The sequence below is a fragment of the Xyrauchen texanus genome, chromosome 24 (genome assembly GCF_025860055.1).
Source record: "Xyrauchen texanus isolate HMW12.3.18 chromosome 24, RBS_HiC_50CHRs, whole genome shotgun sequence".
Taxonomy (NCBI): Eukaryota; Metazoa; Chordata; class Actinopteri; order Cypriniformes; family Catostomidae; genus Xyrauchen; species Xyrauchen texanus.
The window spans coordinates 15,125,388-15,139,723 of NC_068299.1; the positions used below are offsets into that span (position 1 = coordinate 15,125,388).

Below are 14,336 nucleotides of genomic sequence, written 5' to 3' on the forward strand. Positions count from 1 at the left end.
CAGTAAGTTTGCCATGCTAATCTGACCAATCTTTTCACTGCTGTGTTAAACAAGTGAGAACCTATTGTTAATGAAGTAACAAAAATAAAAAGCACAAGAATTGAAGTTTGCAAATTAAAGTTTAGCAATTACTATCATCTGTCTTAGTAAAATTTTAAATCCTTTTTGTTTTGTTTTTTTGTTTTTGTTCATTTTATTTTTTTTGCATTAAATGGCACAATTATTTCAATTGAAAGGAACATTTAATTATTGATTGTGGCTAAATACACTAATGGCTAGCAATAAAGAACCCATTAAACACACACACACACACACACACACACAAAACCAAGCAATATTGACACTGAACAATATTTTACTTTTTTTTTTTTTAAATCTATTCACTCAGTATAAGACATGTGTGCCTTTCTCACTGGGATGCACGCAGAATAAAATTCCATCGGTCTTAATCATTGGTTTAGCTTCTGTGCAGGGATTCTGTAATTTTGCCCCTTATTCAAGGAATTTAACTGTAAGTGTAACCTAATTTCATGATCACCCGATGTGTTTATTATTCTTACATATGGTTGCTCAGGTAACTGAGTTTCTCTTCTTCAGTATAAAACTTCTCATTTAACTCGTCCTCAGCAAACAACTCTGCTGAATCCATCAGTTCCTCTAAAATAGCATGACTGAAGCATCAAATTATTACATTTTGGAACATTATCAAATCATACTGGGATAATATTGATCATCAGGGTTGCCCAAACTTGTGTACATGCTGTCATTAATTAGCACACCATATAATTAATTATTTTAGTTCAACTTTTTACTTAAATTATTATGCTGACAATTTAATTGGTTGTTAATTTTTTGTATTCAATTATAAATTACTACTCTCAGACTTTACAGTTAACCCCACTGTGCCTGTGCATAATGTTGATTATTCGCCTTGTCTCACAAACATTTTTTAAATAAAGATTATAGGGTTCACACACCATGTAAATTGGTAAAATATGAATTAGCATATTTATTAAATGCATATTATACATATGACAGATGCTCTACTTTTATACCATTCCATGTTGCTATAATTAATCTCTTTTAATGTGTTCTGCTTTGAATCAATGATTCAAAATTAAATCGATTTAATATTTTTACACCATATCAGAGCATGGATATTTTATAACAATTCAATACCAGATTTCATGAGTGGGAATGTTATTGATTTATTTAGCCTTAATTGTGAAAATGTATTTTGACAGTTATATAATGCTGTAATAAGACTACATTTCCCATACTTTGTAAGATATTTTATGTTCTAAGTGTAAGGGTACAGTTTTGTTTTTATAAGATTTCCAAGGGTTTCTTTTTCCATTTTTAAGGCAAATTGTGTATGATGTCTTTATAAAATGTACTAGGCAAATCTTTTCTGTTCATACTGCAGTAAATGTTTGAACAGGTGAAAGTTGTGCATTTTCTCATGTTAATCCAAAGTGTGCTGTCAGGATTTTTAAGGAAAATGTATAAGAGCAGAGTAAAATCCATGGTGTAAATTCTTACTTAACAAATAGATTTTAAATGATGGAGGCATACAGGTGACAGGTGAACTCTTAATCTCTTAAAATTAACCAAACCACTGTTAGTATTCATTTATAAAAAAAAACCTTCATACAGCTTTCATAAAGATTTCATCATAATGATTTATTAAAAAATATACATTTTAGGGTCTTAATCAAACCAATGTACAGATTCAGAAAAGAAAGAACAACATATGTGCTTTATGCTGTAGTAAGCTGCCATATCCAAAAGAAATACTCTTCACATTAAGTGGAAAAATGTGTATAAGGACAGTATATGCTACAAATAGTCAACTTTGTTGCAGTATCCAAAATACTGGTAATTTAATGGCATAACTAAAAAAAGTCTATAACATAGATCCCTCACTTTTGCCAAATGTTTGTGACATCACCACACTGGGAAGTTAGGGATTTGCTCTGTTCTGTATTTGAGAGTGAAATGTTTTGTTATTGACAGTATTTATTACTGAATTTTGATCAAAATGGTAAAACAGTCCAACCCATTGCAGTCATCACAGCTCTAAATTGCCTCTAAGCTCAAAACGAGAGTTAAGTTCACTGTCAAATAACAAATTGATTTGTTATCATTTTTATTAATATGTGAAAATAGGAAATGTGAATATGCATTTTGACATCAAAGACAGAGATTACCCCACAATTCAATATTCTGTTCGATTCATTAATAGAAAATGACTTTTAACCACATTCTGAAATGGCTCCTTTGAAACGAGTGCACGATGAATTTGTAATGAGCGTTTCCAAGACATGATGTCTGCTGATATTTTTGAGAGATTTAATTTATCAGATTGTTGTAACTTTTAATTTAGCTGTACTGATGGAGAGGCCTAAACCTCTCATTCAGTCCACAGACTCCAGTTGTAGCATAAAGCAAGCATTATTTTTTCCTATATATTGTGTGCCCGTGGGCTGTTTGTAAATGAGGCCTGGTGCTTTTAATGGCTCAACATTAAATTGGTAGATGTGACCAAATTGCTAGAAGTGTAACAGACAAATTCCATACGCTAATTTATTTGAGAGGAACATGGCATTGGCATGCTTTGTTATTTTTTTGGCTCTGGTGGAACAGTTGGAGAATACCTAGACAAAACAGTAGTCCAAGGGAAATCATAGATATACTAAGGTGCTTAAAATTATTTGTTTTTCATTGTGGTTGGTTTGAAAAGTCTTCGCCAATATAGTTGTTGTGCCTCTATTTTTAAGGTCAGATCTCTGTAAAAATCAGCATGATTTTGTAATAATTTTTGTCATTTATTTATTTGTTTCTCTGAGTATAAAGTAATTATATATCACAAACTGGGAAGATTATGTTAGTTACTCAGTTGTTGTTTAACCTTTATGCATAATCTGACTATTCTTAAAAATAATCAAATAATCCATAAAAAATATAGATTTGATGATAAGGCTACTCCAAATAAAAAATCTCATGCTTAAGATACAAATGTTTAATACATTTGGCAATACAATCATAACTACTTCTAAACATAGAAAACATTAGGCACTAAAACTATTTACTAGTGGACGTAATGCAAAACCTGTTCTTTTTATAAAGTGGTTATAAAGTGCATTGTTGTATAGAGGTAGTCATAAAGTCAATTAGTTGTGTCCCAAGTTCTATCTTATATGTTCCACTAATACTACTCATTTTTTGAAATATTGTCATGCCTAATGCTTTTAAATTGAGCTGTTGTCACTGAATGAATGGGTTTCTTATTTGTACTTGTAGAACTCGGCTGTAAATTCTATTTTCATAAATTTTTCCCAGGTTAATTTTGTTATCACTGGATCATTTTAGAGCACAACGGTCTTTGTTTTATCCGTTTATTACATAATCCAGTTGAATATGATGCAGAGTTCTTATGCACACACTGATCGGTCGATTAACATTTGCAAGCCCAGATGTTTTGATGCCAACAGTACATAGCAAAAAGCATTCAACTCTCTAATGCCCAGTGAACGCCTTCCAGTAAAGCCAATTACATTCCCCAAAGTCATTAAAAACAGTTTGGGTTCATGTAAGGTCTAAATAGTTTGTTTGACAAAGTCCTGCCTTTCCAAGAAGAAAAACAAGTCTCACTCTTTTTCAATAATGCCATATAACTTTTACATGCAACATACGCGGATATAGATTTCTAAATTATGAGAGAGTAAAATACATCATGAAGGAGTTGAAGATCAATGCCCTTAATTTTTGTAAAAACAATCAAACAAACAAAACAAAACAAAAAACACTTTAGGCATGTGAGTTTTTACATTATATCTAAGGTTAACCTACAGGGAGCTTTCTGAGTTTTCAACGTTTGCGCAAATTACCTCATTATCTCACGCAGCACAACCTTCCCCAACATAGCGCGACAAGCAAGCAAACTCAACTCCAAAAATATCTCTTTTACTGGTTTTGAAAGGATATAAAGAAATAAAAACATTCTATATACATATCATACGTATAAAAACACAGTCATACATATATAATTGCACTTGGCGCAAACAGAGGAGACTATATGGGTGGCGATAGTGATCTGGTGGTCTTTCGCTGAGTCTTTACTGGGGGAGTATATATGGCAGGTTAAGTGCTGAGTCAGCAAGCATGCCAGAGGACTATATGGTACATATCTGTGACGGTGGGCTGTCAGAATCCATCTGGCAGATTCTTAGCTCTGTTGTTGGCCTTTTTTCATTCTGAAATGAAAAAGGAGCAAACAGTTAGATTGGACACAATGAAGGGGACCTTAATGACTATTTATTTTGACTGAATGTGTTCATGACTTGAAAAACTTGAGGGGAAGCAGAACACTATATACTATAAATAGCCTGAATCACTGTTCTGCTTAGAACAATGAACCTCTGCTTCTGGCAAGAATGTAACAGACATGTCCATACTATTTATAGGCAATTTGTGTATGAACTGCATGCTGTTCTTGTTAATTGTGCTAAAAGTATGAGTTTCTCCCAACAACCATGGAAGATCCTCTCACTTAAAAGCCAAGTTTACATGAATCACATGGTCAGAGTAGCATAGGCGAAAAGACAGACTCCAAATATATGCACAATATATAGATACTTTACATATACTGTATATGGTAACACTTTACGATGAGTTTCCATTTGTAAAAATGAACTAACAATGAACTATGAACAAAACTTTAACAGCATTTATTAATCTTCGTTAATGTTCATTTTTAACATATACTATTACATTTTTTAAATCAAATGTTGTTTTTGTTAACATTAGTTAATGCACTATGAACTAACATGAAATAACAATGAAAAATGTTGTTTATTAACTAACATTAACAAAGATTCATAAATGCTGCATAAAATATGCATTAACTAATGTTAACAAAGACAACATTTGATTTAAAAAATGTCCTGCCTCACAGTTAAAAGAGCCAATTGCATCACAACACTCAAAATGGTGACTGTTGAATTGGAAGTGACGTCTCAAAAGAGCCAATCTCCTGTTTGTTTACTCCATAAAACAAATGCATATTAGTTGGACAAGCTGAAAAATAGCTTATTTTTTCTGCATGATTTGAGCTGAAGAAGCACAATTGATGATGCCGTTTTGTAAGATTTCGTTTTTTATCAGAGATATGTTTTTGCAATCTAATCTAATCAAACAGTTTTGGACATTTTGGTCATTCATCATTAAAGTAGATAGGAGCTGTACTTGCATTATTGGAAATAGCCGCCTGATTTCGCCCACTCCAATATGGCTGCTGAGGGAACTGACTTGCCTTAAAGGGACTTTTCTCATAACAAGTTAAAGATGCTATATGTAAGATTTACAACAAGCATTTGAGATGGGTACTGCAGTCCAAATTCAAAATATGGGAGAGTTGTCCCCACCCCAAACTCGAAGCTCATGCATGTTGCCAGAATGTTTTCTGGGATTTAATCTATCTCCATCTTCCAAAGGCATCTCCAATAATTCTCCTTGTTTTACTACACCTCTGGTCATGGTGGTTTTTAGATGGATGGCGAGGCTTTTTAGGCCAGGTGGAGTCTGTTCCTGTTCATTTTCTGGCTTCCATGGCTGCAGCACGCAGTGCTGATGCCTGCAAACTTGATCAACCTGGCGGTTTCTAAACACTATTGGTGAGTGGGCAGTGGGCTGGATTACACAGGCCAAAACATAAACAGAAATTCCGGCCCAGTATGGAACCTTCAAAGTAGAATATACTGGCTGTAGCATTGGCTGGAGAAGTCAGTATTTCAATTTAGCATGTTTCCTAATTCTCTGTCATTTTATGATTTAGTACAGTAAAAATATTACATATAGCACCTTAAATGGATCATGTTTTGTAACTCATTGGCTGGAGGTGTTACATATAGCAGAAACTTCCCTCACTACATGCAAATGCACAACTTCCTTTTCTCTCATTGAGCACCACTAATGGTATGTGCTCATTAGCGTCTAATGGCCATTCAAGGCTGTTCAGCTAAAAGGAGCCATCGTTCATCCCTGGCTATGAGTGTTTTGTTGTGCAGACTGGACTGTTCACACTTACATATTGTTTAACAGGTTTAAACCCACCATCCTCCTAGACCAACAGAGGTAGTGCCTACTGGTTACAGGGCCTTTTTATATTGAAATACCTCCTCAATGTGGAGAGCGTGCACAGCAATTTTAAGCTGGCAGTAAAATGAAAGACGATGACAAACATTCCCATTATCTTATACATCGAGTTCATGATCAGATGTGGGAAAATGTCTTCTCATGATTTAGTACAAACGAAAGCTTTTCTGTTTGTTTGGCTTTGTTTGGAAGTTCAAGATAATGATCGGATGAGGAACTATTAAGGCAAGTCCACTAAGCCTGAACATGTTTTGCATTAGCTCGGCAGTAGCTTGTAATCCTATACAGCAACTTGAGATAAATATTTCAGAGTGCCATTAGCAGGCAGAAACGTTTAAAAGAAATCTTAGAAACATGCTCGAAATGGTTTTAGTGAGCTTATACAGTATACAAGAAATACTAGTGTGATGGTCAGAAGAGACCACTACATAAACTGCTGCATGACTACTTGCAATGCAACTAGAAATACGATGCAATGCATAATTTAGCTGACTGAAAAACTAATTATATTTGCAATTCCATTTTGTGATGCTAGTGGTGCAGAATTTATATGCAGCTTTAAAGAAAGTAGAATTGTATTAATTTGAATAGTGGAGCGATTGTACAGTTTAAGTGTATTAGAGAACACTACTATTGACTGAATCACTTATTTGTAGCCCTCATGAATACATGGCTGTATCTCCTCTCCTGTTTCTCAAAGTAACCCCATTCCTCCTTTACTTACTTGTTCAAAGCATTCTTTAGGTACTGCTGCAGCCACTTGGTCTCTGGGTTAATGCACACCTCCTTGTTGTTCTTCAGTTTGGCACTGCAGGGAAAAACAATTAACTTGTCATTAAATATTGTTTGAGTATGTACATATCGGTGTACATGCGGAACAATACAAGCCAAATTGCAATATAAGCAATTATTAGTAAAGTATAATGCTACAATGCTCCCCATTGTGAGGAGATTTTGAATGCAATACAATAGAAAATCCATAGTCAGCATCAGCCATACAATGGCAAAACAGTTCTGCATTCAGGTTCAGTCAAGCAGTTCTGACATTCCTCTCTCTAGTAAGTGATATTACACTGCACTCTCTTATCACCACAAGTAATCCTTTTCTGTGTAACTGTTTCCCCTGTAGGCCTTAACAGATTATCAGATTGTTATTACACTCTCCCTTCAGATTAGATTATACAAGTAGGTGTCTTGCCAGCACAGGTGAACCACTTTGTTTTCATTTGGGTACTCTGAGGTTAAACGCATAGGTTTGTGCACACAGACAAATCATCATTAAACTCGATATAAGAGTTATTATTAATCTCGAATCATTAAACTCAAATAAAGATGATCCATTTGAACTTGCATTAAAGTTTTCTTAGAGCAAGGATAAGAGGTAATATATGCAGAACATTTTAAACTAAGTTTGTTATTTTTTTTATTTTAGACTCCAAATCTAAACAAAAACATAATTTTAAAAGCTTTAATTTGCTTAAGTTACTTAATAGGAATCATAGCCCAAAGGGTCATATTTCTTCCATAATATACACACTTGATTTTTTATATAATTAAAAGGGCTTTTGGCATACATGAAAGTTCCTATCATTATTTGGCACACATTCAAACGGTGTGTTTGTTATTTGTTATTACTATATATATATATATATATATATATATATATATATATATATATATATATATATATATATATATTAGAGCTGTCAATCGATTAACATTTTTAATCGAATTAATTGCATGGTGTCCCGATTAATTAATCGTGATTAATCGCATATACAAATATTTGCTGAGAACGCCCCTCATATAACAATAATTCAATATATAATGATGAAATAATTATACATAGTTTTCTTTAAATAAATATATATATATATATAAAAATTACAAAAATTCAGTTAATTAAAATGCATTACATTCTTGTGGCAGAAGACTTAATCATTGATAAGATAATACAAAAAGTGGCTTTAGAATACAATGTATGTTTACTACCATATTATTGATCATAAGTCAATCACTGGTACACAGTTCACAGCAATCCATTACACAAGTGAATTTGTCAATCAGTTGGAGATATGTTATGAGGGCTTGTTTAATAACCGTCAATGTACACCTGCGTCAGACATGTTTGTGTAGCGTCTTAATTGTGTTTATTTTTTATTTTAATACAATGTTTTAATAAATACAATTTATCGCACTGAATTAACGTGCTAAATCGACAGCCCTAATGTATATATAGTATATATACATTGTAGAGATTGCATTCAGAAAAAAACATTTAAATCAATAAAATATTTTGAGGCTAAACATAATGAAACATTTCTGTCACTTTCCCAAATTCCTTGATATTTCCAGGTTTTCCATGACTGTGGGAACCCTGTGAAAACCCTATAAAAATTCATGAAGGTACATAGCTGATGAGAACATTCTTCTGAGACAATCTTTGCTTTACGGTATGTGCCCACCATCAACATATCTGTATTACTAACGTAATCAGTGCTTATCTTCAATTCACAGATATGCTCTAATTTGTTTAGCTCACTCTTTAGAAGTTGCAGCAGTTTATCAGAGCCTGGCATTTGTTGGTCTATCTAGATCTAGTCAGCAGGAGTTTGAGAGGGTCTGGACTGTGAACAGCAGGTAGTATTTACTTCACAGCAAGCCAAGGCCAACAGCAAACACTGGCAGATAGTGTTACCAGCATCACTCATCAGCACAGATTTTAAGTATCATGGGCTCTCGAGCTTTTGGATTCTGGTCTGATCTGCTCTCCGGGCATTGGCTATGGCTAACGATTGTGTCAATTGTTAGTCACTATGTGATTTTGAGTATGACCACCTGTTTTATCTCATTGACCTTTTGACAAAGTTTAAGTATATGTTTTTATGGAATGGAAAATAATGACATATGTAATAGAGTTTGACATAGCACTGCCATGTAATGTGGTTCCATAAATCTATGTTAAATATACAAATAAAGACATTTTGAAACTCTGCGCTGTTTTGAACACTTCAATCAACAGCAGTGGAAACAGGGAGGATAATTCTCATCAGTACAAGTCTATGGTGTGTGACTAAGCACATCATTTAAGCCCATTCAATGTATAAGAAAGAGCTTGAAGAGGAACTATTTTGGACCCCTATGATGCTGTTTTCCAGTACAAAATACGAATGCATCCAAGCTTAAAGGTTCTGCCCCTCCTATAGTATTTCCCCTGGATGTGTGCAATTGTGAGAGCCTATCCAACAGTATAAATCCAGACAGGAGAGGCCAAATCCTGTCCATTCAGTATCCCCTTAGTAGTCAGAGATTGATTGGGTAAAGTTATGTGTTTCTGGGTCAGGCAGAGCTGCTCTGGGATCTTTGAGCATGCAGGGAATAGCGTCTACAGTAGATACTCACATGACTTGGAACGGGCAGTTGGGAGTGTGCAGGAACTTGAGCTCACGAATGCTCCTCTGTGGGACTGTATTGACTGTGGAACGGCACCAGCATCTCTCTACCAGGCTGATGGGCTTAGCTGGAGAGGAATGAACAGAACGAGAAAAGAGAAACTCAGTTCAGCTGTGATGATTATGATTAATAATGTTTGATGGCAAATTACACAAATGCAAAACACTTTTTGCAGCACAGATGTGCTTTGTAAAAGAAGACTCAAAATGAAACTTAAAATATTTTGGCATATTTTCAAGGCCTTAATTGTAATCTATAATCTTGTACACCAATTGTACTTGCAAAACAATAAGGCTGAATGTGCTCAGAATTAGTTGTCAGAAAATATTGGCATACAAACATATTGGCATAAAAAGGCAGTTTTTGGTTGCATTACAAGCAAGCTGTTAGCAGAAAGACTCAATCCAAAAAATGTCATATTTATTTCCATTATATTATATTAGATTAGATTATTATATATTATGTTACATTTTATAATTTAAGCAACAGCAGCTTGTAAATTAGGCGCTCTATAAACAAAGTTAACATTATAAAATAGAATATAACAAAAATAACTACAAATTACAATATAATGGTATTATAAAATAATATTAAAACAATACCATTTAATATCAAATAGATATTGAATTAAAAATGTAAAGGAATTTGTGGGTGCATTTAAAAGCTATCATCATACAGAACTCAAAATTATATGCAAAACACATATTTGAAATACTGTATGTTTATGGTTGTCACTGATATAAAATAAAAGTCACAAACTAGTAGGTACATATATGCAATACCAGTGAAAACTCTCTCGCTCTCTCTCTCTCTCTCTCTCTCTCTCTCTCTATATATATATATATATCAGTGAAGACAATATCATAAAACTTCAAAAAATTGACGTTTTCATATATTAAATATATTTTTGAATTTCTTCAAACAATATATGTTGAAATAGGCTATTTGAGTTATTGTTTTATATATTCATATATTACCATTTCGCCTATTTCTGTATAGATAATTTTGACGTGAAGTGCCTCATGCACAAAAACTAAAATTCTTGGGAATCACTTTTTCTGTTTTAGCTAAAAGTAGATTAAAGTGTTTATTATACTGTTGGGAAATTTAACGTACACCCACGCACCTAAATGCATTTGCCTCCACATGTATGCACATTAACCAAGCGAATAGAGCAAGATCTGCCGTTGTAAGGTCTATGACAGAACATGGATTAATTTCCCGTTTGCCGCAAATGTTACACGCTAAAGGAAGCAGATAATTTACAGCTCGAGCAATTTTACATTGAATCTGAAGAGTGCTCTGCACGTAAGCAAATGCGGACATTGCCCACTCACAAGAGTCCAGAGCTGTGAAGTAGGCTACCTGCGACTAAACGGGGCTCGATTCACGTTAGTCCATTTGTAAAATGCTAATGACATCTCTAGTCATTTATTCTCATTGTCATGTAAACGCGCGAGCCATAGGTTGAGCCGCGCGCTCTTGCTCGACTGAAGTGAAGACGGTCGCTATCGCTGCGTTTTGTTTTATCCTCTAATTTGCGGGTAATTAAGGGCAAACAAAGAGGGCGACAAATACACACATTAATCAACGCCATGGTTGCATGTTTTCTGCGCTCCTAACCACGCGGTACGTGACATTCTGTTGGCTCAACAGCATATTAATATTATTTAGAAAACATGCATAGTGCGTTTTATGACTAATGCTTGTACAAGTTAAACTATAAAACCAAGGAGTGCAAATCAGAACATTGCTCTTACAGTAATAAATAGCCTAAAGCGTTTCATTTGTAATATGCCATTTTAATGCATATGTGTAAATGCAATGTATAACGGACTATCCAATGTTTGCATTGGACGTCTCACACATGTGCGAATTAAAAGAGTGTAAGCCTTGAACATTTGAAAGATTTCAGTAGTTGCATTGAGTTTTTCTTTTTTTAAAGTGTCGCAACGTCCACGAATTGTGTGCCCAAACATGCATCTAAACTTCATGCAAAATAAAGAATATACTGTAAACTGCTGCAAAGTAACTCACCATCTGCAACGGGGACATGAAGGGCGACCGTTATCAGAGCGAATACTACTATCACTTTCAGATCCATGTTTATAGTGTGAAGAAGAGATCCGCACTGTGTAGAATCCAAGAGTAACTGTGACAGCAGGGCAACTGCGTCTCTAAGTTAAATTTGCGCAAAGGCTCGAGTTCATACAGCCCCCCCAATCCCCCCACCGTCAAAAGGAGAAAATGGGTGTTCCCAATATGATTTGTCAGCATTACAAATATTACAAATATTTTCTATTGCATTACATTTACTATGTAACAGCCATTATTAGGCTACTTACTATTATTGATATTATTATTATATTTAAAATTTAATTTTTAGAGGTTTGTGTTAAACATGCCCCCAAAAATGACCATGTTATATATATTAAATACACACACATAAATGTGTTATTAATATGTGTCAGTATTTTATTTTTATTTTTTTCAAATTATTTACAGTGAACGGATCTGCATTTGCTTTCTCATGGTAAATTCTAAGTTGTAAGGACTGAATTAGACCATGTTTACGTGAATACCAATTCTCAGCTTATGTTCATAAATGGCTGTTATGAATAAATGAATAAATTGCATTGCTTGTATTAGCAAACTAAAAAAAATAGACACATTAATAAATAAATAAACCTTATCCCTTTCAATCTTCATCCTCCTCTCCCAACTGGAAACAGAGAGAAAGTTAGATTGAAAGATCTAACAATACGTTTTACACTGGCAACAAAACGTTTGGAAGAATGTACAGTTTTAGCTCTTATGGAAAGAAATTGGTACTTTTATTCACCAAAGTGTCATTCAACTGATCACAATGTATAGTCAGGACATTAATAACATGACAAATTACTAATCATCAAAAAATCCTCCACGTGCAGCAATGACATCTTTGCAGTTCCTTGACATTCTAGCTATCAGTTTGTCCAGATGGGGTGACATTTCACCCCACGCTTCTTTTAGCACTTGCCATAGATGTGGCTGTCTTGTCGGGCACTTCTCACGCACCTTACAGTCTAGCTGATCCCACACAGGCTCAATGGGGTTAAGATCCATAACACTCATAACAATGTCTGTGTTTCTTTGCCCATTCTAACATTTTCTTTATGTTTTTCTGTTTCAAAAGTGCTTTTTCTTTGCAATTCTTCCCATAAGGCACCCCTGAGCCTTCTCTTTACTGTTGTATATGAAACTGGTGTTGAGCGGGTAGAATTCAGCTGCAGACATGATGACATTTCCCTACTCTTTCTGTACTTGTTAGAGCCAGTTGTCCTTTGTCTTTGAAGACTGTAGTGTACACCTTTGTATGAAATCTTCATATTTTTGGCAAATGCAAGCAACGTATAGACTGCATTCCTCAAAACAATGCTTGACTGACAAGTTTCTATACAAAGCTGTTTTTTTTTTTGGCCATTTTTGACCTAATATTGATTTTTTTCACGTCAGCCAAATGCATACTGTGGCAACTCAAAAACAAACACAAAGACAACGTTAAGCATAATTTAATGAACCAAACAGCTTTCAGTTGTGTTTGATATAATGGCAAGTGATTTTCTAGTATCAAATTAGCAATTTAGCATGATTCCTCAAGGATAAGGTGTTGGAGTGATGGCTTCTGGAAATTGGGCCTGTCTAGATTTGATCAAAAATGACTTATAGTGATGGTGCTGTTTTTTTCATCATTAATGTCCGGACTATACTGTGTGATCAGTTGAATGCCACTTTAGTGAATTAAAGTGCACATTTACTTCAGAAACAGCTAAATCTGTGTATATTGGGCCAGAACTTTCCAGCAAGATTTCCAGTTAAATTAGAGTGGGGTGATGTTGATGGGGAGGAGGGCGTATCAGTTTATATAACATGACACAGATGTTCTCTCAGCTTCCAGGGGTATGGCTGTGTCATACTAGACTTCTCTCCAGTAATAGCTGCAGTGAAGCAGTGAGAGTTTTCTTGTAAAAGGACTCTAAACTCAGTGACTCACTAATGTTAACAAGACTGTGAAGACAGAGAAATTAGTTTGTATCTCTACCAAGAGTATTCTGAAAAGATTTTAAATGCGGACAGTTGTAAAGTTTATTTAGAAGGCTTTACTTATTTGTTTCTATTTTCATGCTGCCATTCTCAGGGTTAGTTACTGAGTGTTTAAACGTACTTTAATACCTTTTAAATTAGAGTGCTCAGTTCTCCTCTCTTCAAAAGCCCGGAGGTGAATGCAGATGTCTTTACAAGGTGCCACCGGTGGGAGAGTTCACACCCACCCTGAGATTGTGCAGGCACATTCCCAGTTGGCCATGGATAACGAGAGATGGAAGTAGAAAGTTATTTAGTTTTCACTTTAATTCTAAAGCCCTTCAAATTAGCGGCCTTGCTGAGTCAAAAGTCTTGATATGTGTTGATACAGATGAAGATAAGAATATCTCCCCAGGAACACTCAGGCAGCATTTGAGGGGAGAACAAATAGAAAATAAAGTGTTATTATGAATTGTTTTATAGTGTTTTGCTAATCTCACTTTCTAACGACATTTCCCGCTCTTTTTCAATCCAAATCGTGTCTTGTAAGCATAATTAGGGCAATAAATTCCAATGTCTGTGCAATTTGATATGGCTAAGATGTATATAATTTGATCAACAATACACAGAAGCCAAATAAAACTGTTTAATTTAGTTTTTTTCTT

General features: G+C 34.5%; 1 protein-coding gene across 1 annotated transcript; it reads right to left on the bottom strand.

Moving 5' to 3' along the window:
- Window positions 1-1,657: 1,657 nt before the first annotated feature.
- LOC127618023 (stromal cell-derived factor 1-like) lies at window positions 1,658-11,796 on the bottom strand. Its single transcript, XM_052090237.1, has 4 exons — window positions 11,647-11,796; window positions 9,559-9,676; window positions 6,881-6,964; window positions 1,658-4,256 (listed from the first exon to the last, which is right to left on the bottom strand). Exons 1-4 carry the CDS (start codon window positions 11,711-11,713, stop codon window positions 4,229-4,231), a joined length of 297 nt encoding a protein of 98 aa, XP_051946197.1. The 5' UTR covers window positions 11,714-11,796; the 3' UTR covers window positions 1,658-4,228.
- Between the last annotated feature and the right edge of the window lie 2,540 nt (window positions 11,797-14,336).